The 23688-nt window shown below is 39.1% G+C and overlaps 1 protein-coding gene across 5 annotated transcripts in view; it reads right to left on the reverse strand.

Annotated features, from left to right (window-relative positions):
• Positions 1–23688, reverse strand: part of DIS3L2 (DIS3 like 3'-5' exoribonuclease 2) — a 351293-nt gene that overhangs the window by 167065 nt on the left and 160540 nt on the right. For all 5 annotated transcript variants that reach the window (XM_047083241.1, XM_047083242.1, XM_047083240.1 and 2 more), the window contains one exon: positions 4043–4216. In XM_047083241.1, the coding sequence (XP_046939197.1) occupies positions 4043–4216 (174 nt within the window). The remainder of the gene's footprint in view (positions 1–4042; positions 4217–23688) is intronic.

Genomic DNA, 23688 nt, shown 5'->3' on the forward strand with positions numbered 1-23688 from the left:
CTGGAGCCTGCTTCCGATTCTGTGTCTCCCTCTCTCTCTGCCCCTCCCCCATTCATGCTCTGTCTCTCTCTGTCCCAAAAAAATAAATAAACGTTGAAAAAAAAAAAAAGAAGACAGAAAAAGGAAAATGGCAAAGGTTTTACTTGGGAGTTTATAGAGTATGTATTAATTTACTCACAGCACATGTTTTTTAGCGGGTGCTGGGACTCATTCCGAGTTCTTCTGACATTAATTCGAAGGCACTGGACCCCTGAGCAGAAGAAATCATAGTACTACAAACTCTTGTACCCAGTACCTCTCCCCTCTGTCACGACTCCGTCCAAATACCGTATCCCTACTGCCCATGAATGGCATTCAATTACTTCCTATGCTTTCAGCCAACTGTGATCAGTGGGTATTTGCCTATGCCCCGTACATGGATTTATGGAAATTACCTAGTTTTAGCTAAACTAATCATTACAAAATAGGCAAGTGGCTAAAAAAGATTATTACAAAGATCCACAGACTAAAGGTAATGCTCAACTATACTAATTCTACTAATACCATGAAAATAGAAAAGTTGACATTTCTTCTCCTCCCAATATAAATTCATCATCAGCCACATTATGATTTCAAAACAATGACCGTCAATCATACGTTATCCAGCAGGTCCTTAGGAAAAAATAAACACACTTACTCTGTATCTTCAAGGTAAAAGTGATGTTTTAACAATGAGAAAAAAAGGGATTGATTTCTAAACGAAAATAAAATAAGAAACTCAGATTTTTAAGACAACATTTTTAAAAAGGGTGTTTGAAATGTTAGAAAATTTGGGGACCTAAAAATGATCTTAGAGTATAAACTGTAAAACTACTCATATCTATACACTTAAACTTCCTGACAGAATTTTCTAACTAGTTGTTAAAGATGCTAACTGAAGAATAACCAGATTATGAGCCCATATTTAAAAAATCTAAAAAAAAATGTAGCAGCTTTCAATTAGTTCACAAGACCTGATGGACACGATGAAGGATGAAAAGTTATTAGCTGGATTATACTTCTGAATATAATTGGTTAATAGGACTAAAAAAAATGAGTATTATGATTTAGTTAAGTTCAACTCACTTCTGCTGAGGTATCTTTTTCAGTTCTGATAACCATTAAATCTAAAACTAAGTATCAAAATACATTGAACTTATAATCAGATTTTTGTGTTTCTATATCGTAGGCTGTGAAAGCAAAAATTGAAAAAAAATAATAAAGAATTTCAATCACACTGCTCTCACCAAAAGTAAAATTACTAATGTGAAGTTTTCTATACCTTTTTAAAGTAAACAGCTTTCTACACCTTTTTTTAAAATTTTTTTTTTCAACGTTTATTTATTTTTGGGACAGAGAGAGACAGAGCATGAGCGGGCGAGGGGCAGAGAGAGAGGGAGACACAGAATCAGAAACAGGCTCCAGGCTCCGAGCCATCAGCCCAGAGCCTGACGCGGGGCTCGAACTCCCGGACCGCGAGATCGTGACCTGTCTGAAGTCGGACGCTTAACCGACTGCGCCACCCAGGCGCCCCTCTACACCTTTTTAAAGTAAAATAAAAATATCTTCAGAATTTATTTTATTCTCACTTTTCTACTTTTATGTATATAATGTACAAGACAAATTAGCAAAGCAGTAAATATATTTGTGATTTTAAAATAAAGACATACACATTATTGGGAATGCGTGTTCAAAAAAGTTTAGAGATTACCACTACAGGTACCAGGAAGCAGTTGAAAGATGTTAAGCCCACGGAGTAAAATAAATCAGATTTGAATTTTAGAAACATAATGCTAGAGGAAAGGAATGTAATAGGCAAGGAAAAAGTGTTGGGAGGTGTAAGTGGATTCAAAAAAAAAAAAAAACAACTCTGTTGCCATGCTCATAGCAGAGGGCATCCTATGAGCTCCCTGTATCTCTGGAACCTTTCACAGAACACATGAGCATGTTTTAAAAGAAGTCTTCTGCACAGCAAGGCCTCCTGCTCTGTGGTCTAACCCAGAAGGCAACAGGAGCCAAAGAAAAAGGTGAGGTGGAGCTATGAGAAGCAATGGAGAACACGCTAGAAGGGCTGACTGCTGAAGTGCCTTATTATTTATCCATAGGCTAGGAATCAGGCTAGAAAAGACTAAGCGCCTCTCTTTTCTGATATTCCCATTTATAATTTTTAAAAGACATAAAAGTTATTTTAAAAAGTAATTCGAAAAATAGAGCAATTTACAAATTGAAGTAAAATACTGCCTCCCTACCCCCAGCTATTCCACCGAGTCCACACATGATAATCACCGTCAACAGTTCGATATATTTCCTTCCAGACCTTTTTCTGTGCATATATACTTTTATATGTGCAGATACATGTATGCATGTGTATACACGCACATTTGGAGAGCATTTTTATATAATATATTTGGCAAGATATTATGGTCATCCTTTTAGGACAGTCCACATGGATCTAGCTCTTGACGGCAGCTTCTGGAATGCTACCTTGCTGATATGACACAGGTTATTTAACCATTCCTTTGTTGAGAGACATTGGAAGTGTCACTTTTACAACGGAGCAGCAATGAACATTCTTATACATCTATCCTTGTACACTTCTTTGGGTAGGATGGATTCCTGGAAGTCAAGTTTTTGGGTGAAAGGGTAGGTACATTTCAAATGTTGACAGTTACTGTGGAATGGCTACACTGACCTATAGCACAAACAATAAAGTTCAGGCATTCATTCTCAGTAAAATTTTTTTTATGGATTCCTAGGTTTAGGAAAAGATCTCAGAAAACAAGCCCCTCAATTTGTATATGAGAAAACGAAGGTTCAGAGAGGGTAAGGTTTGGGCCCAAGATCTAAAGCCCAGGATGAGATAACTGACCAGCAGGAGTTCTGTGAGTGGTGGTCACTGCTGAAAGCCAGGACAGTAACTTCAGTTAAGTGACATCAAATATAAAGTGTGTTCCACCAATAAGTAGGAAAGGGGACTGTCATCTCCTTTTCCTTGCTTACGCTTGGCAAGAAAAAAAAAGGCAGTAAATTCCTAAAAGATACAACAGCAAGAGGGGCAGAGAAGGAGGATTCTCAAACTAGGTGGAGTAACGGGCACTGAGCGCGAAGGGATCATAAGTTCAGCCGCAAGAGGCGAGCAAGTGTGGTGGAAACGACTCTGACATGGGATGACCTTAGCGAAAAACCTTCCACAGCCTCAGTGGGTTGTACGAAAAGTTTCTTGGTTCTAAATATCTCCATGTGGCATCCAAAATGAATGCCAGTACTGAAACCAAATTCTGAAGAGAAATATCAGAAAAGAACTAACATCCCACAATGAAGAAACATCTTCAAAGAAGATGTTGTTATAAAAATACCACAAAAGTACTTTCCAACAAATTCCAGACCTAAAAGTAAAGCTTTAAAATGAAGCTCCAAGCACAGAAGCTTTGAATCCTTTGCTCTGTGCCTGAAGAGGCCCATGCGAAGGAAGGTACTTCTGACCAGATAACACTGGCTTTATTCAACCAGACCTATGGGGCATAACAAGGAGAAAAAAAGATGGCAATTGTATCTTTCGAAATTAGAATGGTCTAGAAGGGAGGTGGGCATACTTTTTCTCCAAGGGGCCAGAGAGCCCTTTGCACACCATATGGTCTCTGTTGCAACTATTCAACCTAATGTTGTAGTACAAAAAGATAGCCATAGAAAAAAATATAACCAAGTAAGCATGGTTGTGTTCCAATACAACTTAATGGATGCTAAAATTTGAATTTCATATAGTTTTCATTAAAGATTCTTTTCATGTTGACTTTTTCCAATCACTTAAAAATACAAAAACCATTCTTAGCTCTTGGGCTGTACATAAACAGGCAGTGATTTAGTGCACCATAATTTGCCAATATTTGGTACAGAGCACTTAATTCTCAATAGAACTGAACTTGAACGTTGGTAGAAAGATGGAAATATCTGAGCCTCGTCCCTAAGAAGTTAAGTTTGAAGTTAGGTAGAAACGTGTTGTTCTTAAAGAGCTTCAGATATTTACCTTAAATCTCTTCTCTTGCTGAATTCCTCTGGTGGGATTGTCCAGGGCAGACCTTGAGGGAGACAGTCTAGAACTTCTGAAGAAAAATCAGAGAAATCCACACCATACTCTGTTAGTATTCCTTCTGTTTCAGGCTCAATTTCACCAGCCTGCCCAAGACTCTTAGCCAGATGCCTGTGGACAGGACAGAGAGGAACAACTATGTTAGTGAATAAATGGACCACAGGCATCATTTATTCTCTAAAAGAGAAGGTAGTAGGAAAATCTTCAAAACCTCCTGTCCGAATTTCCCCAGCAAGAACACCATCACCAGTGAGTAGGGGGCCAAGGAGAAGAGACAGTGATACTCTTGTCCTGTTAAATCCCTGTCTACAGTATAATTTTAACTTTCTTCGGGAATTCTGATGCGGGGAGTTGGGCCAGCTGGCCTTTCTTGGGCCTCTTGCAATTGTTTTTCATGAAAAAGTCAAGTTGATATCGGTAAAAGCCTTTTGTCAATTCCTTCTCTTGCAAACACCTTTAGAGACAATTCTGATCAGCTCAGTTTACTGTTAAGTCATTAGTTTCATAGCACCTACACATTAAGTCATGCTCACTAGATTGAATCTGACACATATTTTTCACAATTCTAACTTTTACCTTAATATATTAAATATTTTCATCTGAACACACAAGTAATATATGTTCACTGTAGAGAAGTTAGAAAATACAGAAATGCACCAACAAGAAAGTTAAAATTATCTATAATCTGGTCATTTGGCAAACCACCATTCACATTTTGGGGTGTTGGTCTATTAAAAGTAAGATTGCATTTAATAGGCTAGTTCTGATGCTATGGGTAGGGTTCCATCCTTTAGAAGGCAAATATCACTCTTCATCAGTGGGTCATATAAAACAAAACTGATAGTGCTCAATTCTCCTAAGTATTGGCATGCTATGTTCAGACTATAAGCCTTAAATTAGGTGTTGAATAGGAGATAGTCTTCCTGTAAGGAGTTTAGCCCTGGCATTAGGGCTGTCTCTGGAGCCATTCAATTTCTTTGAAGAAGATTCTGTATCCTTTGTAAGGGTAGATGCCTGGGTGTCAGAGTTCTTAAGTGCACAGTGGTAGAGGGAGAGACTGGGGATGTGGTGGCCTCATATGCAGACTTCTAATGAATTCCCATCTTTAGGCTTGCTACTGGAACTGGGCAGTGGTGGCAGCAGGGCTGGCCCCACCACTCACGTGCCAGCCAAGAGAAGCCAGCCCATAGTTGGCACACACAACTGCCCACCAGCATAGGTTCGAGGCAGCCTGCAGGTTGCCTGTGGGCTGCTCACATGTAACATGGGCTCAGACCAGTGCTATGTTCTCCGACTTAGGCGGTGATCTCCCAGAAAGCATACCAAAAAGCCAAAGGCAGCAAAAATATGAGGGAAAGAATACAGAAAGCTGTCAGGAAGATCCATAAGTATTTGGAAATTAAACAACCAGTGGGCTAAAAAAAAAAAATCAGAAAATATTTCAAAATGAATAAAACACAATATGTCAATATTTGTGAAAAGCAGCTAAAGCATTACTTTGAGGGAAATTTATGTTTTAAATAAATGCTCATATTAGAAAAGAAGAAATGTGTCAAATCCGTGATCTAAGCTTCTATCCGAAAAAATTGAAAAAAGAAAAGCAAGTAAGATCCCAGGTAAGCAGAAGGAAGAAAATAATTAAGAAATAAGGATCACTGGACAGAAAATGAAGAATAAAGAAAACCAATAAAATCAGAACTTGATTCTTTGAAAAGAGAATAAAATAGGTAAGTTTCTAGTGAGGCTAATCAAGAATAAGAAGCTACCAGAATCAGGAATGAGAGAGGAAACATCATTATAGATCCTACAAGCATTAAGAGGATAAGAGAATTATGAATGGCTTTAAGCCAATACATTCAACAACTTGCATGGAATGGATAAATTCCTTGAAAGACACAAACTGCCTAAGATTATTCAAACCGAAACCAATATCTGAATAGTCCTATATCTATTTTAAAAACTGAATTCATAGTTTAAAACCTTCCTACAAAGAAAACTCCACGCCCAGATAGCTTCACTGGCAAATGCCGCCATGTACAGCATTAAGAAAGAATTAACACCAATTCCATACAAACTATTTCAGAATACAGACAAGGGTGGAACACTTTCCAACTGGTTTCATGAAGCCAGCGTTACCTTGAAACCAAAATCAGACAAAGGATTCATGAGGTCAATATCCCTTGTGAACACAGACTGAAAATTCTTATGAAATGTTAGCAGACAGAAATAGCAATACAGTTGACCCTTGAACAATGAGGTTGAACTGTGTGGGTCTACTTACCGGAGATTTTTTTCAATGGGTAAATACAGTATTGTAAATGTATTTTCCCTTCCTTATGATTTTCTTAACATTTTCTTTTCTCTAGCTTACTTTGTTGTAGGACTAGAGTATAAAATACACATAACATACAAAATATGTGTTAATTGGCCGTTTATGTTATTGGCAAGGCTTCCACTCAATAGTAGACTATTAGTAGTCAAATTTGGAAAAAGTCAAAAGTTATACACAGATTTTCAACTGTGTGAGAGTTCAGTGCCACTATCCCTGCATTGTTCAAGGGTTAACTGTATATAAAAAGGATAATACATCATGACCAAGTAAAGGTTTAAATATGTATGTATTTTTAATATTTATTTATTTTGAGAGAGAGAGAACACACAAGCAGGGCAGGGGCAGAGAGAGAGAGAGAGAGAGAGAGAGAGAGAGAATCCCAAGCAGGCTCCACATTGTCAGTGCACAGTCCAATGTAGGGCTCAAACTCACGAACTGTGAGATCATGACCTGAGCTGACATTGAGAGTTGGATGCTTAACCAACTGAGCCACCCAGGCACCCTGATGACCAAGTGAAGATTTAAAGACTTGTCCAACATTCAAAAATCAATCAATATAATTTACCATATTAGCAAAAAATGAGAAAAATATACAATCATTTTGATAGATGCAGAAAAAGCATTGGACAAAATTCAACATACATTCATGATCAAAACTCTGAATAAATGAGTAATGAACAGGAAATCCTCAACTTGATTAATGGCCCCTATGAAAACTCTAGAGCTAACAGCAAAACTTAATGGTGACATACTAAATGCTTTCCTCTGGACCAGGAAGACAACAAGGATGTTAACTGTCACCAATATTATTAAACATGGTATTGGAGGTCCCACTGAGTGCCATAATGCAAGAAAAGGAAAGAAAAAGCATACAAATCAGAAAAGAAGACTTCTACATGACATGTAAATGGGCCAAAGAACTACCGTTTCCATTAAAGAAATGACTAGTCCGCTACATAATGCCAGGCCTTTATAGAAGACCTCTCTCATTCTATGAAAACCAGAGGCCAGCACGCTGTGTATGATTTAGACTCTGCCATAACTCATGACTTTGAATGTGGAGAGAATGACACAAAAACCGAGAGGTGCTTAAGATTCATTCGTGGCAGCCGGATGGTTTCCAGTGATAGCAGTGGTAGTAGCAGTGTCCAGTGGCAATGTTGTTCTGAGAAAGCACTGGTAGGAACCATTGGCATTGTGGCCAAACTAATCCTGATAAAAGATGATGATTGGACTTCTTGTCCTTGGCTCTCCAGATTTGCCTTTGTTCTCACCTACAATTTTCTTAAACATTCAAGATTCTTACTAATTTCTGTGGGTGGCGCCTGGGTGGCTCAATCGGTTAAGCGTCCGACTCTTGATCTCAGCTCACGTCTTGAGCTCAGGGTCATAAGTGTAAGCCCCACAGTGGACACGAAGCCTACTTAAAGTAAAAAAAAAAAGGAGGGGGGGTACCTGGGTGGCTCAATCAGCTAAATGTCCAACTTCAGCTTGGGTCATGATCTCACGGTTCATGAGTTCGAGCCTGCATCAGGCTCTGTACGGACAGCTCAGAGCCTGGACCTGCTTCAGATTCTTTGTCTCCCTCTCTCTCTCTGTCCATCCCCTGCTCACACTCTGTCTCTGTCTCAAAAATAAACATTAGGGGCGCCTGGGTGGCGCAGTCGGTTAAGCGTCCGACTTCAGCCAGGTCACGATCTCGCGGTCCGGGAGTTCGAGCCCCGCGTCAGGCTCTGGGCTGATGGCTCAGAGCCTGGAGCCTGGAGCCTGGAGCCTGTTTCCGATTCTGTGTCTCCCTCTCTCTCTGCCCCTCCCCTGTTCATGCTCTGTCTCTCTCTGTCCCAAAAATGAATAAACGTTGAAAAAATAAATAAATAAAAAAAATTTAAAAAAAAAATTAAAAAAAAAAGAATCTAGACATGGGGCTCTTGGCTGACTCAGTCAGTTGAGGATGGAACATTTGATTTTAGGGTTGTCAGTTTAAGCCTCACATTGGGTGTAGAGCTTACTTAAAAATAAACAAAAGGTTCTATACAGTTAAAGACTCAAGTCTCACTAATTTTCAAAATGACTACATTATTACCTGTGTTCACTAGAATGAAATTCCTATTGAGGATTTAAGAAATCTGTTGTCACTGCCTTTGAAGTTTGAAGGACATTTTGGAAATTAATGGGACCTGAGTTACTTCCAACCCATCTATTATTCTCATAGGTTCCTGAGGTTCTGTTTTCTACATTCATCTCCTAAAACTAATGCCTTTATCTGCCTGGGTTCTTGGTTGCAAGCACAAGAAACTAACTGAATGGAAAAGGAATTTATTGAAAAGAAATCAAGGAGCTCACAGAAAGTGAGAGGCTTGAAGAACCTGAAAAAGGGATGTAAGCAAAGAGTTACATGGTCAGCCTCTAAGTCCTTGATTCCAGGCTAAGCTGAAAACTCAGGGACTTCCTATGTATATCAAACAGGTATTTTGTTTTTGTTTTATTTATTTATTTATTTATTTATTTATTTATTTATTTATTTATTTTATTTGAGAAGGAGACAGCATGAGCAGAGGAGGGGCAGAGACAGGAGAGGACAGAGGATCTGAAGTGGGCTCTGCATGGACAGCAGAGAGCCCAATGTGGGGCTCGAACTCATGAACTGCGAGATCATGACCTGAGCTGAAGGCAGACACTTAACCGACTGAGTCACCCAGGTGCCCCTCAAACAAGTATTTTGAATCTCTTGCAGCTGCCAGGATAAGTACGGAGCGGGGGTGGGGGGGGCGGATTCAAAGGGCAGTAAATTATTACATCATTAAATTCAGGGTCTCACTGAGTCTCTCATGTGAAATGTGGGGGTACTAATCACAAAGAATAAGACTTAGAGAACCAGACACTCTTTTTCTACACACACACACACACACACACACACACACTATTATATAGGAGGATGCAGAAAGGTCTGAGGACCTTGGATGCCTGACCTTCCATTGTCATGAATCATAAGTGGACTATGATAGGGTTATATCCATTCTAAGGGGTGGTCTCTGAAAAGAGAGTAGAGCAGAAACTTCCTCCCTGTAAGCAGAACTTCAAGCAATATATCCATGGTCTACTTTGGCTGAAGAAACATAGCCTGATGAGCAGTTGCTACAAGTTTAGCAGATCACAGGGAGCTGAAAGAAGAAAGACTGGAGTACTGGTGACAAGGACATCTGGGGAAGAGACATGGGCATGAAATGGGCCTACTGAAATGAACCCAGAGTATGACTGTTTGTGTTCCATAAGAATGCTCAGCAAAAGACTTCCACTGTGGAAGCAGGACGATTTGTCCCGAGAATGTCAACCAACCTCCTTCCCCAACCACTGCAGTGTTTGCTCAATGGGAATAAAAACAAGGTACAAAGCAGCAGAAAACTAGCTCCACAGCATAAACTTCCTCTCACTAATGAGGACCTGACTACCACACCTGCAGGATGCCAGTATGCCAGCAGCAACCAGCTCTGAGCCTCTGATACAGAACCACAGCAAGAAGACCCACCAACTACTTGATAGCAGATTGAGTTTGTTGAGCTCTTCTGTGATAGAGAGGGCAGTTACTTCTCTCCACTGAAAGAAACACTAACTCTGGGTTTGGGTTTGCTACCTTCATTTGGTCCACCCATCTTGCTTATAGAAAGGCAACCCACAGATTTACCAAATTATCTTTTAAACTATTATATTACTCAACACTGTACGTAATTGAGGATTTAGTCTTCCAGAAGTAGCAAAGCTCACTGAATTCACGGATTAGAATGGTGTAATAGCGTACTAATGAACTAAATTGGAAGGCAACATCTTATGAGGCTGGACTGCTATCCTCTAGGATATAATGTTGCTCTTAGTATCCTAGAGTCAAGCACATGGTCTGGGAACCAAGAGTTCATGGGAGGAGTTGGGCCTTTCAATATCATATTTAAGACCCACTCCCAATAATACTCACCTCTACAACTGAAAGATTTTAATATTGCTAGGGCTATAGTCATGATTCCTCTGAATTGGAAGCTAGACTCCCAATTGATAAAACAAGGCACAAAGTATACTACCCATTTCCTGGGGGGAAAAAAACATATTTGCAATTCAAGCCAGTTGAGGGATGACTCAGAAGTAAAGATTCAAGAGCGGTGAGTAATAATACAGAGAAGTTAACCACAGATTATGTTGAGACATGAAATTGCCAATATATTTGACCATTTACCCATATAACACAATTTCAAACGATTCTACCCTAATGTATCACAAATCACATAAAATAATTAATTACACAAAATCAGATAGCATAGTTTCTGGGGATGTATAAACAATGAGGTAGATCATACAGAGAATGCAGAGAATGAAACTAGTGTGAAAAGAAACACATTCTTCTATGTGGTGAAAGCATCAGTAACAGTCTCTGTGAGGCAGATTTAAAACACACTGGCCACCCTACTCTTAGCTGGTGATTTTAGAATGGCCAAAAATGATTATCTTATGCCTGAAGTGGGAAAGGGTCTAAACATTTGAACAAAAGGCATTTTACAATATCCAACTTTTAAAATATAGTACTAAAATCTGGGAAGACACCATTATTTAAAGATGGGAAGGAGACATCCCAGACATTCCATTAAAAAAAAATACTGCGTGTCAACAGGAAGAAAGAAACAAGGTAAAGAAATGGCAGAAAAAGAAAAAAAAACATATTCTGTAAGTATGTGGCCACAGAAATTGGTATCTTGACCAAAGATATTCACAAGAATATATCACCACTATAAGGAAAGAGCTCAAAGATGCAAGTGCATATTAAAAACATTAATTTTACAAAAGGAAATAAAAACCTAGTGCTTTAGACCTAGGAAATAAGTAGAGAAGAAAAATAAAACCACTCCAAAATGAAGGTCATTTAAAAAAATTTTTTTTAAGTTTATTTTTGAGAGACAAGAGAGACAGAGCACGAGGAGGGGGAGGGGCAGAGAGAGAGGGAGACACAGGATCTGAAGGAGGCTCCAGGCTCTGAGCTGTCAGCACAGAGCCTGACGCTGGGCTCGAACCCACGAACCATGAGATCATGACCTGAGCCAAAGTCAGTTGCTTAACCGATGGAGCCACCCAGGCGCCCCAAGTGAAGGTCATTTTTGATGGAGGTAACTAAGAAAGGAGGTAACTAATGAAGACTAACTCTAAAAACAATAAGGTTCATTGAGGAAAAGCTTGAGAGAAGTGAGGAAGATGAAATTGGAAAGTACAAAGAGTGTTTTAAAAGATTACAGAGAAAACAGATATGAAAGGCAGATGAAGGAGATCCAACTTTGGAATAAGGGGTATTCCTGAAGGAACTAGATATATGGAATAGAAAACACTTTCCATGCCATTAAGACAACTTGCCTGAAATAAAAGAAATTTCACATGGAGAAAGTATATGCCATGTCTCAGGGAAAACTAATACAGAAAATCACCACTGAAACATAGCCTAGTGAAGCCTACTGGACTTTGAAGATGAAGATTTCTAAGTGCAAGAACTCGAAGAATATAGTTCTCATAAACCTGTCCTGAAAAACTACTAGATGAAGAACTATGGCCTACCAAGAAATGAAGAAATTTCCCCAAAAGACTAGTGCTGAGTACCGAATCCACCTCTGTGGGGGTGGGGCGGTGAAAAAGAAGAAGGACAAAAGTAAGCTGGTAAAGATGGACTTAATATTAATTGTCAGAACAAGTCATATCACTCACTGAATGTTAACTGAAATTTAATGAAGAAAAATAGTTGTCTTTTATTCAGTTTTATTGGTGCTTTCTGTTCTGGCAAAATTTTTCACTAGACTCTATTTTGAATCCAAAGAATCTTGACTTGTTTACCAAAATTACAATACGGCTCGTAAAGACAAAATTATATTTTGTTTACAGCTTCCAAATGTAATCAATGACTCCAAGTTTCTATTAGTAGTAATTAACATTTATTTTACTAAGTTCCAAAGAACATTTCTCAAGTACCTTATTTCAATAAATTTATTATAGATTTTCACCGGAGATAGAATTGACAGCACCATAGCCAGGATAGCCTGCAGGAGATAAAAATCTAACCAGTCAGCATGCTGAAAGAGCTCAAGCATTTGGCTTTAGATGTCCCAGAAAAAATCTTACGCTATTTTACTCGTAAATTCTGCTGCCACCCTAAAAACCAGAATACCTTGGGATCTAAACAGAAGCATGACCTACTAGGGAACTGACTTATATACATTGCCTATTTGTCTTACAGAAGGGTTTGCTTTCATTTTTTAATTTTGGTGTAAATTTTACTTAAAATGAATACTGCAAGTAAAATTCCCTTCCATATGTTATAGTTCCAATATTATAGCTTTCTAGGTAGTTTCTGTCTTCATGGTCTTAAAAGATCGCAACAGCTGCTTTTGGACAACTATGATTCAAAGTTGCATCAAAATGTCTGGCCAATTCTCTTAAAAACCACACTTGAGGTTTTTAAACCACACTTAAAAACCACTACTCTGCATTAAAATATGTCCTTCAAAGGGTGCCTGGGTGGCTCAGTTGGTTAAGCTCAGGTCATGATCTTGCAGTTCATGGGTTTGGGCCCATGTAGGGCTCTGTGCTGACAACTCAGAGCCTGGAGCCTGCTTTGGATTCTCCTCGCTCTCTGCTCCTCTCCCACTCATGTTCTGTCTCTCAAAAATAAACATTAAAAAAATTTTTTGTAAATGTCCTTCAAAAATAACGTTGAAATTCATAGCCAAGAGGACCATAGGGAGACATGATAACAAATAAATGTATAGGTATCCTGGAACAGAAAAAGGACATTCAATTTTTAAAACCCCAGGATTTCTGAGTACAAGTATGGATGTCAGTTAATAATGTTATCAGCACTGGTTCATTAGTTGTAACAAATGCACCATACTAATATGTTACAAATAGGGGAAACTAGCTCCAGGGGTACATAAGAACTATAAGAACTGGGGTGCCTGGTTGGCTCAGTTGGTTGGGCGACTGACTTCAGCTCAGGTCATGATCTCGCGGTTCATGAGTTCAAGCCCTGCGTCAGGCTCTGTGCTGACAGCTCAGAGCCTGGAGCCTGCTTCAGATTCTGTGTCTTCCCCTCTCTCTGCCCCTCCGCTGCTCACACTCTGTGTCTGTCTCTCAATAATAAATAAACGTTAAAAAAATAAAAAAAAGAACTATAAGAACAAAAGAAATGTACAAAGATATAGTATAATTTAACTATGTAAAAACATTTATGAGAAGATTGATGGGGAATAGCTAAAAATGGCATTAATTATTTCAGAAAGGGAGGATTATGAATGACTTTTTTCTCATTTTCTAAACTTCCTTTAATATTTTAACTTTTTTTTTTAAATTTAAAAAGTATAGGAACATTTATTACAATCTAATAAAAACCTGTGATGCCCAGTACTGGTTGCCCACCCAACATTCATTTCCCTCTTCCTCCTTTCTAACAGAAACCTAATCTTTTTCATATAGGGAACATCTCATTTTCAGCTCCAGAGGCAGATCTTCATTATTCTAATGAAATCAGGATGTGGTTCCACTGGAGACTGTTATCAATATCATGGTTGGTGGATAGGATCTCCCCCTTCCCTGTTGTATGTGATCTAGAAAGCATGTAGTCTGACCATACTGGCAGAAGAACCTTCTACTAGACCACTGAAGACAAACAAAGGGGAACCTGACAACATCACAAAGTCACTGACTATACTGGGCCCTGGAGCCCGCAACAACCTCTGGATTCCCACTTCTGTAAAATAATATGTTCCCTTAACGTTTAAACCATTTCAGGTCAGGGTTTTCCACCACCTGGTGGTAAAACCATCCTAACTAATATAAAGTATTTTAAAATATCTTTCATGAGAAGCAAACTTCTCCTTCTCTTCCTTCATTCTGAAACAAAAAATGTAACACACTTATTATAAAAAATAAAGTCTCAGGACTGTTCACATCATATATCTTGCAGGCATTCACTAAATATTGACAAGGTACTATTGGTTCTAGAGCATAAAAATACTATAAGTTGCTCCTTCCTTAAGCAATGTATTTCTATCTTAAAGGCACTCCCTTTATGGCTTCCATGTTGAAGCAGGCCCACAAAACATAAACCAAGTTCATTTCAACTTCATGGAATATAGCAGCAAGGCCAGGAAGCCACCCTGTCCTCCAGAGCAAATCTCTCTCCTCAATGCTATCACTGTCCTTTGTTATATCTCCTTTCTGGCACATGCCACTTTCTAACTGTATCATAGTGCTTTAGGTACATCTCTACTTACCAGCAGATGAAAAGGGTCATCCTAAAGAGAATAAACATTATTTCTGTATCTTACTCTGAGTCTTAATCATCTTAGGTGCCTAACAGATGATGGTTTAGTGAATAAAATAAATGAATTAATGCTTTAGGGCCTGGAAAAAGGGCATCTATTCCTCCTTGAAACTCCAAAGGGAAAGTAAGAAAACTGAAGATAGTAAAAACAAACAAATAAAACCCAAAGACACGTATTTAGGTATTTTGAGCCCTTCAATAACTAGCTGCCACATTAGCAAAATCATTAATACTATCCTTTAAAAAACATCAGGAAAAATTAAAAAATGCCTGCTACTATTACTTTCATTCAAAATTGCACTTTCATCACTTATTAGTGTGAAAAATATCTTCTCTCCAATTGTAAGTTGCCAGTTTAGGAAGATAAGAAAAGGAAATAAAAGTTATAGGGATAAGAATGGAAGAAACTTGTCATTACTCACCAATGATGGGATTACCTGCACAGAAATTCCAAAGGAAACTATGTCCAAACTATTAGAATTAATAACAGGATTTAGCAAGTGGCTGGATACAGCATTAATATACAAAAGTTAATTATAATTCTATACACCAGAACCAAAAAGTTGGAAAATGCAATTTGAAAATGCAAAAAGTTGGAAAACGTTCAGAACTTAACATTAATAACATGAAAAAACAAGTCATAAACTGTTGAGAAGATATTTTCCCTACCAGTAACTGTTAAAAAGATTACTTCCTAGAATGTTTTTTAGCTCCAAATTAATCAAATAACAGCCCAATAAAAAAATGCTAAATAAAATGAGTGGGTGAAAGTTTAATTGGATAGTCTCAAAAAAATCTTCTCCCAAATACAATAAATTACAAGGGAAAAAAAGTATGTTATTCTGGCAGGTACTTCCTTAGCCAAGAGATCAAGGTTAACATCACCAGTAATACATACTGACATGTACTCCCTGATGTGACACACACTGCCTTTGTGATGTCTTTCCCAACAATGCTTAATCTCAGTCTACTCATGAGAAAACATTAGACCAGCCAAACTGAAAAACATTCTACAAAATCAAAAGTGTGAAGCCATGAAAGACAAGGCTGACAAATTGTCACAAACTGGAACTACAGCAATATCACAACTAACTGCAATGTAGGATTCTGGACCAGTTTCTCAAACTGGAAAGGATGTTAGTGGAAAACATTTGTAAGATATGAATAAGTTCTATACTTTAATTAAGTATACCAATGTTACTAATCATACCAATATTAATTTCTTAGTTTTCATAAATATTTTATGGTACTGTAAGGTGCTAACATAAGAAGCTGGGTAAAAGTCTATAGGAACTCTGTACCATTTTTACAATTTCTATAAATTTATCCAAACAAAAAATTACCTGTGAAAAAAATATAAAAAATATAAGGACATTTTCTAGAAGAGAAAAACATAATGATCATAAAAATAGGAAAAGATGCTCAATCTCATTAGTAATTTGGAAAATATAAATTAAGATCATCAGATACCATTTTATACCCACTTGAATGGCAAAAATGGAAGAATCTAGCTATATCCAGTGTTGGTAAGAATGTGAAGAAACAGAAACTCATACTAGTAGAACTAAAAATGGGCACGGCCGCTTTGGAAAATGGTTCAGCTACAAAGTCGTTAAGTTTAACATGCACATGGGTGTGATGTGGTCATTTTACTCTTAAGTAGAGTCTAGAGAAACTTTAGTTGGTAAGCACTGATATGTTCATAGGAGCATTATTTCTAAGAGCAAAACCTCAGTTCAACCCAAATATCCACTGCTAGATAAGTAAATTGTGGTTTATTTCAGGAAATGGAAATACTACAAATCAAAATGAATGAAATACATGAATATATTTTAGAAACAATGTTAAATAAAAAAAAGCAAGTCACAGAAGAATGTAGCATGGTATTTTTGGTAAGGTTTAGAAACAAGCAAAACTAGTACTTTTAAGGATAATAAATATGGGCAAATCATAAAGAAAAGCACACGTTGATTAGCATGTTTGAGAAAGTGGTTACCTCTTGGGGAAAAAACTAGTGGTTAGGGTACAGAAGATCATAGGACGCTTCAACAATATTGCAATATAATTCCTAATCTGGGTACTGAGTTCATGGGTTGGTTTTAATATGAAAATTCAAAAATTACATAAGTATTACATAGGTACTTTTGTTTGTGAAACATACTTTGCAATGAATGTTAACAAATATTTTAAAAACAATATTTTAGACAAATATACACTAAACCCTTAATAGTGATTATTTCTGGGGGTGAAATTCTAGAATTTCTTTTTTACTTTCAGTGGTTCGTGTTTTAAATAATTTTAATAGCAAATATATAATATGTATATATTTCAAAAAATTCTTTAAATTTTTTCTATTTTTGATATTACAATAAGCAGTTTTGAGATAGAAAGCTTTCCTCATTAATTTATTTAAAACATTTTTTTAATGTTTATTTATTTTTGAGAGAGAGAGAGAGACAGACAGACAGACAGACAGAGCGTGAGCGGGGGAGGGGCAGACAGAATCCAAAGCAGGCCCCAGGCCCTGAGCTGTCAGCACAGAGCCTGAAGCAGGGCTTGAACCCACGAACCGCAATACCATGACCTGAGCCAAAGTCACACACTTAACTAAGCCACCCAGGAGGCCCTCATTAAAGTAATTTATAAGGATTACCACCTCCATACTTCTCACTCACCAGGCTCCTCCACAAATACTGTTCCCATTCACAATCAATGATATTACAACTGCATCCTACTGTAAAATTAATCGGGACAGTGCTGAAACAATATTCCTAACTTCCTGTAGTTAATAGGTGGGGGTTATGTGTGCACGTAAGAATTTTATATAAAGCAGCATTAGGTCCAGGTCATGTTCAAGTGAAAAACTTATTGAAGTAAGGGACCAGCTATAGATATAAGAAATTAAGCAAGAAAGTCTCTCAAATTGGCCTCTTTGCCTTAAAGAAAACAGGGACACTGCACAGTCAACGTTAGCGTTCTAAACCATTCATCGTCCTTTCTCTATCACACATTCTTATAGAGTTTGAGCCTTAAAACTAGGCCACACACAGGAGGCCAAGCCAGACAGTCTTGTAGTGATTATCCCTCAAATAAATGCTCTCGTGCGTGCTGGCCCATGTTGGAAACTCCATGCAAACAGGTACAACGATATCAGATCCCTGAGAACCTTCAAGTGGAGCACAAATATCAGCTAGACCTGAGCCCAGAAGTTCAGTAACAGCACACAGAAAGGAAAGTGGGGCAAATACACCATGTCTTTGGCTGTATATGTTACATATTATTTTCTAAAATCAGGAGAAGAGACGTTATTTTCCATTTTTCTGGCTCATCAACATGACACAGGAGAAAACAGCAAGTAAGGAATGGGGACTTTAGGAATGTGGGCAGGTCAGTGAAAACAGACAACGGAATGTGGAAAAGAAGAAAGGCTCGAAAATACCACACGATTTTAGGGAAGACCCTGAAGCTTGAGACTGAAGAGCCAAATGTCAATGTGAAGGGAGCAAAGAGGAGGATGCAAGCATTTAAGGACTTTAGGAGAAGGCTCACGGTAGCTAAGGTTCTCTCCTACCTTAAAATAGTATTTTCGAGAAGAGGCACTAGCAGTTGAGGATGAAGCTGACAACCACGGAAGAAGTGTTAATGACCGCACACAGCGCGAGGGAAAGAACAATTTGGCACCAAAGCCTGGCTCAGAACCACTGTCGTCCTCCACCCCTTTTGCCTCTGCTCCGCTCTGACCAGGATGCTCTCGATGTTGAAGACCCAGCTTTTTCCAAAGATGGTCCTTCCAGGCCACCAGGTGGAGCCCAACAGTCACACAAAAAAAGAGCCCCTTCCTCAGCCTGATTTGCGTTTTGTCTCTCAGCCAGGGCAAGTGATACTGTGCCCCCACCCCGGAAAGGACTTAGATAAAGTCTAAGTTTCAAGTTCACAGGATTATACAATTCAGCCTCTTCTTCAGAAGAGTCTTCAGATAAAGAACATACTCTTGATCAGGTGAAGTACTCCTTTCGCACAGAGGGAAAGATTAGACGGAGCTATTTTTCAATTTGCTACTCTTGTAGGCTATGCCTCAATGAAACTAATTTCTCCTGTTTTTTTCTACCAACCTAGTTACTATCTCACTCTCCTACTAAATACAATTTAGTATAATTTAACGACCATCCCCCTAATTTAGATCTACCTTATAAGAAATTCAGTATCTGTCAAACTGAATGGAATGTTAAAGGATATTTGTTTCCAACAGTCCACAAATATATATTTCTAATTGGTAACTGGCACTTTACTGGTCAAAGCTGGGAGAGAAGATACCAGAACAGATCACCCGTCCCCCTGACCAACCACTTCCTCCTCTTCCACATGTGTCATCAATCAGAACTTCCCTTTCCCTCCCTTCATCTCACCCAGCCACTCTCTCCAATGGAAGCTGCTGTCCTTCACTCTCATTAAAATGAACAGCACCGTGACTCCTTCTCAATTCCTCTATTTCAATAGCCTCCCATTAAACCTAGACAATCCCAAGTTCAGCCCTAAATTTCTCAAGCCTGCTATACCTGCACTGACCTATTTATTTTTCCTCCTCCCTTAAAGCTACCAAAGTTTGCTAGAGCAAATAACATAAACATGTCTGTTTGCTCTAGGTCAGTTCAAGTTATAGATCTTCATTTAGTCTAAAGTGCTGCCACGAAACACTACCACGTTCCTCACAGTAGCTGCTCTAAAACTTTTCCATTTTCTTCAAGATTTATCCTTAAATATTCAAGAAGAAGAACCATAACAAATCTAGAAGAGAGTGACCACAGTATCTCCATGCTATGACATCCTGGAAGGGAAGGCTGTGATTATAAACTCTAGACTTTAGGACAGGAGATTTCACAAAGGTCTGAGAAAATATAGGCATGAATTCCACTGCAGGACTTTCTAAAGGGAAAGATGATTTAAGAGGGTTGGGAAGCTCTTAAAACTGTAAATCTGATTACATAATTACAGATCATTCCAGCGAGGAAGCCACTGTGGCTTTTTAAGAATCTTGGACAAAAGCCTAGTACTAAATAGGAAAAGTATTAAATATGTTGTGATGCATAACAAAAAGCAGTGATCCCTCAAAGCCAGCAAGGGTTCACTAAGAACGATTACCTTCAGGTTTTTGCTAGCATTATAGGATGAAGAGTACAGAAAATGTGACAGGTGTGACGTACAGAAGTAAACAAGGCTGAACTGAGATATCTCATGACAGTTCTGGGAACAAGATGAAAAATAACTTTCTAACACCCAAAGGTCTCCAGTACTGTAACAGTCTTTGGGCTGTCCATCACAGGAAGCACCAAAGTGGCACGAGGGGTGCCAGAGAAGCAACGCTTACCCGGAAGGGGGCACCAAGATTGATGGCCTCCTTAAGGCCATTGAACAAGCCAGCAAATGTTCACTGAGTATCCTTGTCCTAAAGGAACTCATGGCCAAGTAGATAACTTTCATAAGCAATTACAATACAAACAGGCCAGAGTGATAATAACAGTAGTATTACAGACTATGGGAGCACCCACCCAGGAGGGAGGAATCAGGGAACATTTTTCAAGTAGACAACGGAGTTAAGTTTAAAAGTGGAGTATTTCACTAAACAAATAGCAGGGAGAGGAGAAAGCCACTGCTGGGAAAGGAAGTGTGGTGTGTAAGAGTCTGGAGCTACAAACACACACAGCCAGCCTGGGAAACAGCAAGCAATGAGGCATAAGAGAAGGGCATGGTAGGAGCTGAAGCCACCCGCAGCGCACTGTGGTTCAACACCATTTTCATCTCCCCAACGACACTCAAGTCAGAGGTCTGCAAGTTCATCCACAGTTCTGTCCTTCTCATTCATGCCCCATTTCTAATTGGTGAGCACATCTAGGGGATTTCACCTCCCTTATCTCCCCTGAATCTTGTCACTCCTTTTGCTTCCTTCACTGCAACCCATTTACTCCAGGTTCTCCCCATCTCCTCTCTGTTAATACGATAGATTGTGAGGACTGCTTGCCTTCAGTCACGTCCCCTCCTGTCCACTCCAGACTCTCAGGCAGAGTGATCTTCCAGCAAAGGGGCTTCCGTTCTCTCAGGAACAATCCTAGATTTCTCCCTTCACCCACCTCCTCTAAACTTCCCGAAAACGACTTTATTCCTATATTCGACTTCATACGATAGAGGTCAAAGAGACAGGCCATTCAATCTGTTTACTTTATCCACACTTGTTCCCAGAGACTCAAGTCCCACACAGTCCCTACCAATTAGGCGGTGGGCCATGGGACCTTGGACCACTACCTCTGGTTAAAACTACTGCTCAGGGCAAATACCTGTCTCAGGCTAGACCGATAAGATTTTTCTACCCTAGAAATTCTGTATCGTGACCTAGACTTCAGTATGTGACCTGCAGAGGACTGGCAGTACCACTGGGGGCTGTGTAGGCTACTGACAGGTAGCCGGCTACTGTGTAGAGAGAGGCAGAACAATCCAACTCACGTGCAGACAGGGGTACAGAAAAGATGCCATGTGGTGGTGGGACTTGTCAGGGTCGTTGAGAGAGCAGCTGTGATTTCTCTGCCACCTTGTGAGTTCTGAGATCCTCACGAGGCCTGCCTCCATTTCCTGCCCTTGGTTTTAGGAGAACCACCAGTTTCTCATACTAATTTCCACTTTTATTTAAATTAGCTCAAGGAGGATTCCATTTCTTAGAGTCAAATTAATCCTATGACACTTATGTACAGTCCCTCTGCATTAGGCTATTGTTTCTTTGAATAAAAAAAAAAAAACCATACCCTGTTTACCGTTGTACTTCTCACACAGTGACTTACACACAGTTGATCAACACCTGTCTCCTGAACTGAATTTAACTGCAGAAGAAGTAAATGACTTTGGACTTAAATAATGGGTAGCAATTACACAGACAGAAGAAGTTCAAAACTTTTACGAGCAGAGTGCAGGGGCAGGGAAGAAATTCAGAGGGAAGCCACTTTGGCTAAGCTCAGTTTTCAGGCATAGTTTCTGGGGAAGTTAACCACAAACACTCACATCCATGGCAAGTACTACCTTCACACTCCTGGTCAAAACCTGGCAAAGATGAGAGAGGAAACCCAGGCAGTCCTAGCACAGCATGTTCTGATTGGGAAGCCTTGACCTTAGTTCCTAAAGATCATTAGTGACAGCCAGAGCGAAATGGCAAAGGCGGGACCCCCACCAGGCCCAACAGCTGCGGCCCGCACCCCTCAGGAGAGACACGGCATCTGAGGACCGTATCATGAAAACCTACCACATTTTCTTGCTTTCTTAAGATAAAATTTCTCTTCTTCACAAAGATCTTAAAAGGCATATTTACAAAATGACAAATTCTAACGTCTTTATACTAAGTGTTCCATCTAAGTATATTTTTATTTTGAGAAGTACGTGATTAATATATGGCTATTATTTTAAAATGGTCTTTCTTTACATTCAGCAAATATTCTTGCTGCTTCAAAGGCTTGACTCCTTTTTCAACTGTAATTTACCCACAAGGAAAGAGTTCTTGATGAAGTAATGGCTCAGCTGTGAAAAAGGAACCTGTAAGACCATTCCAGCAATAAGAGAAACTCACATCATAAAGATTTCTTGACTACACCCATACAACTCGATAACTAAGGAAGTAGTCCAATCAAGTATACACAATGGGATATGACAGAAAGGCAGATAAAAGACAAGGCTGGATTTCCTGCTGTGATGGGAAGTCTTCCCTTTTCGCTGCCAGGCAGAGTGCAGCAGGCACAATCAACAGGGGCCAGGTGGCGCAGACATTATCAGGCCATTTGGAGTTGATGGTGAGAAACTGGCAAGCCTCAGAGAAGGGCTAGTTGGGACTCAAGGGGCTGACGTCACTTCTGGATAATGAGTTAGGCATAAAAATGATATTGCGATCACTCCACTTAAGAGGAAGAAAAGCAAAGAAAAGAAAGTACAATTGTTTCTGAGTGGCCCTGAGATCATATTATTCACATTGATCTCCATATCACTGAAAAAGTGGCACAGGACAGTATCTCTTAAATGGCATGGGGTGTGACACACGGATTTGATTTGGCTTCCTTTGCTAGGCATAAGAGGCTAAGGATAGAACAGATCCACTGAAAGTGGTACATTGTGGCCATGCCTTCAGTGTTGGCCCTCATAACCACAGGACTCTCCCAGAAGGGCCAGTCCCGTACAAGTCAGATGACTAACAAGCAAGTCACCAAACTGGCTTAAAAGTAAGTGTGAGAACAAACTTTTCTAGCTTGTACACCTTTATTTTTATTTTGTGTGAAGCATAAACCGGGCTCCATCCATAATAAAGGGCTAAAAATATAGCTAAAATTTATCATTGTTTTTCTTTCAAAATGAATACAGTTGTAAGAAAACAGGTACTGCATTTGATCAAACAGCTGGGTCCAGCAGTTTCTTCAGATCAGCACTGTTCAATTGGCTACCCATGATGATCTCTGACTACATAATCTACATTTAAGTTAGATTGGTTCCTGACAGCTTCCATGAAAATAGGGCACCCTTTCCTACTTACGGTCAGGTAATTTAATTCTTAATGCCCTAAGGAAAACCTCCTTAGGATCAATACCAAAAAGCACATCATTAAAATACACCTTCATGTTTATAATTTAAAGCATGGAAGACTGGGGGCCTCTGAAATGCCTGGAATTTTGCATATTTTAACACTAGCATCTAAAAGGAGGAGTCTGGTTGCTTGATGCAATAAATTCTTTGGAGTTCACAAGTACAAACAGGATTCATGACATAACAGGAAACAAGGAGAAGCTCAGAATGTGCTTATATTTTGTGCCCCAAACCAAAAATAAAGTGACTGCCTGGCAATTCAAGGAACCTATAGGTGACCGGTCAAGGGGGTAGCTAAGAGCAATT

Source organism: Lynx rufus, unplaced genomic scaffold, assembly GCF_022079265.1.
Source record: "Lynx rufus isolate CCGP_SWC_20201006 ecotype Redwood Valley unplaced genomic scaffold, mLynRuf1.p SCAF_2, whole genome shotgun sequence".
Classification (NCBI taxonomy): domain Eukaryota; kingdom Metazoa; phylum Chordata; class Mammalia; order Carnivora; family Felidae; genus Lynx; species Lynx rufus.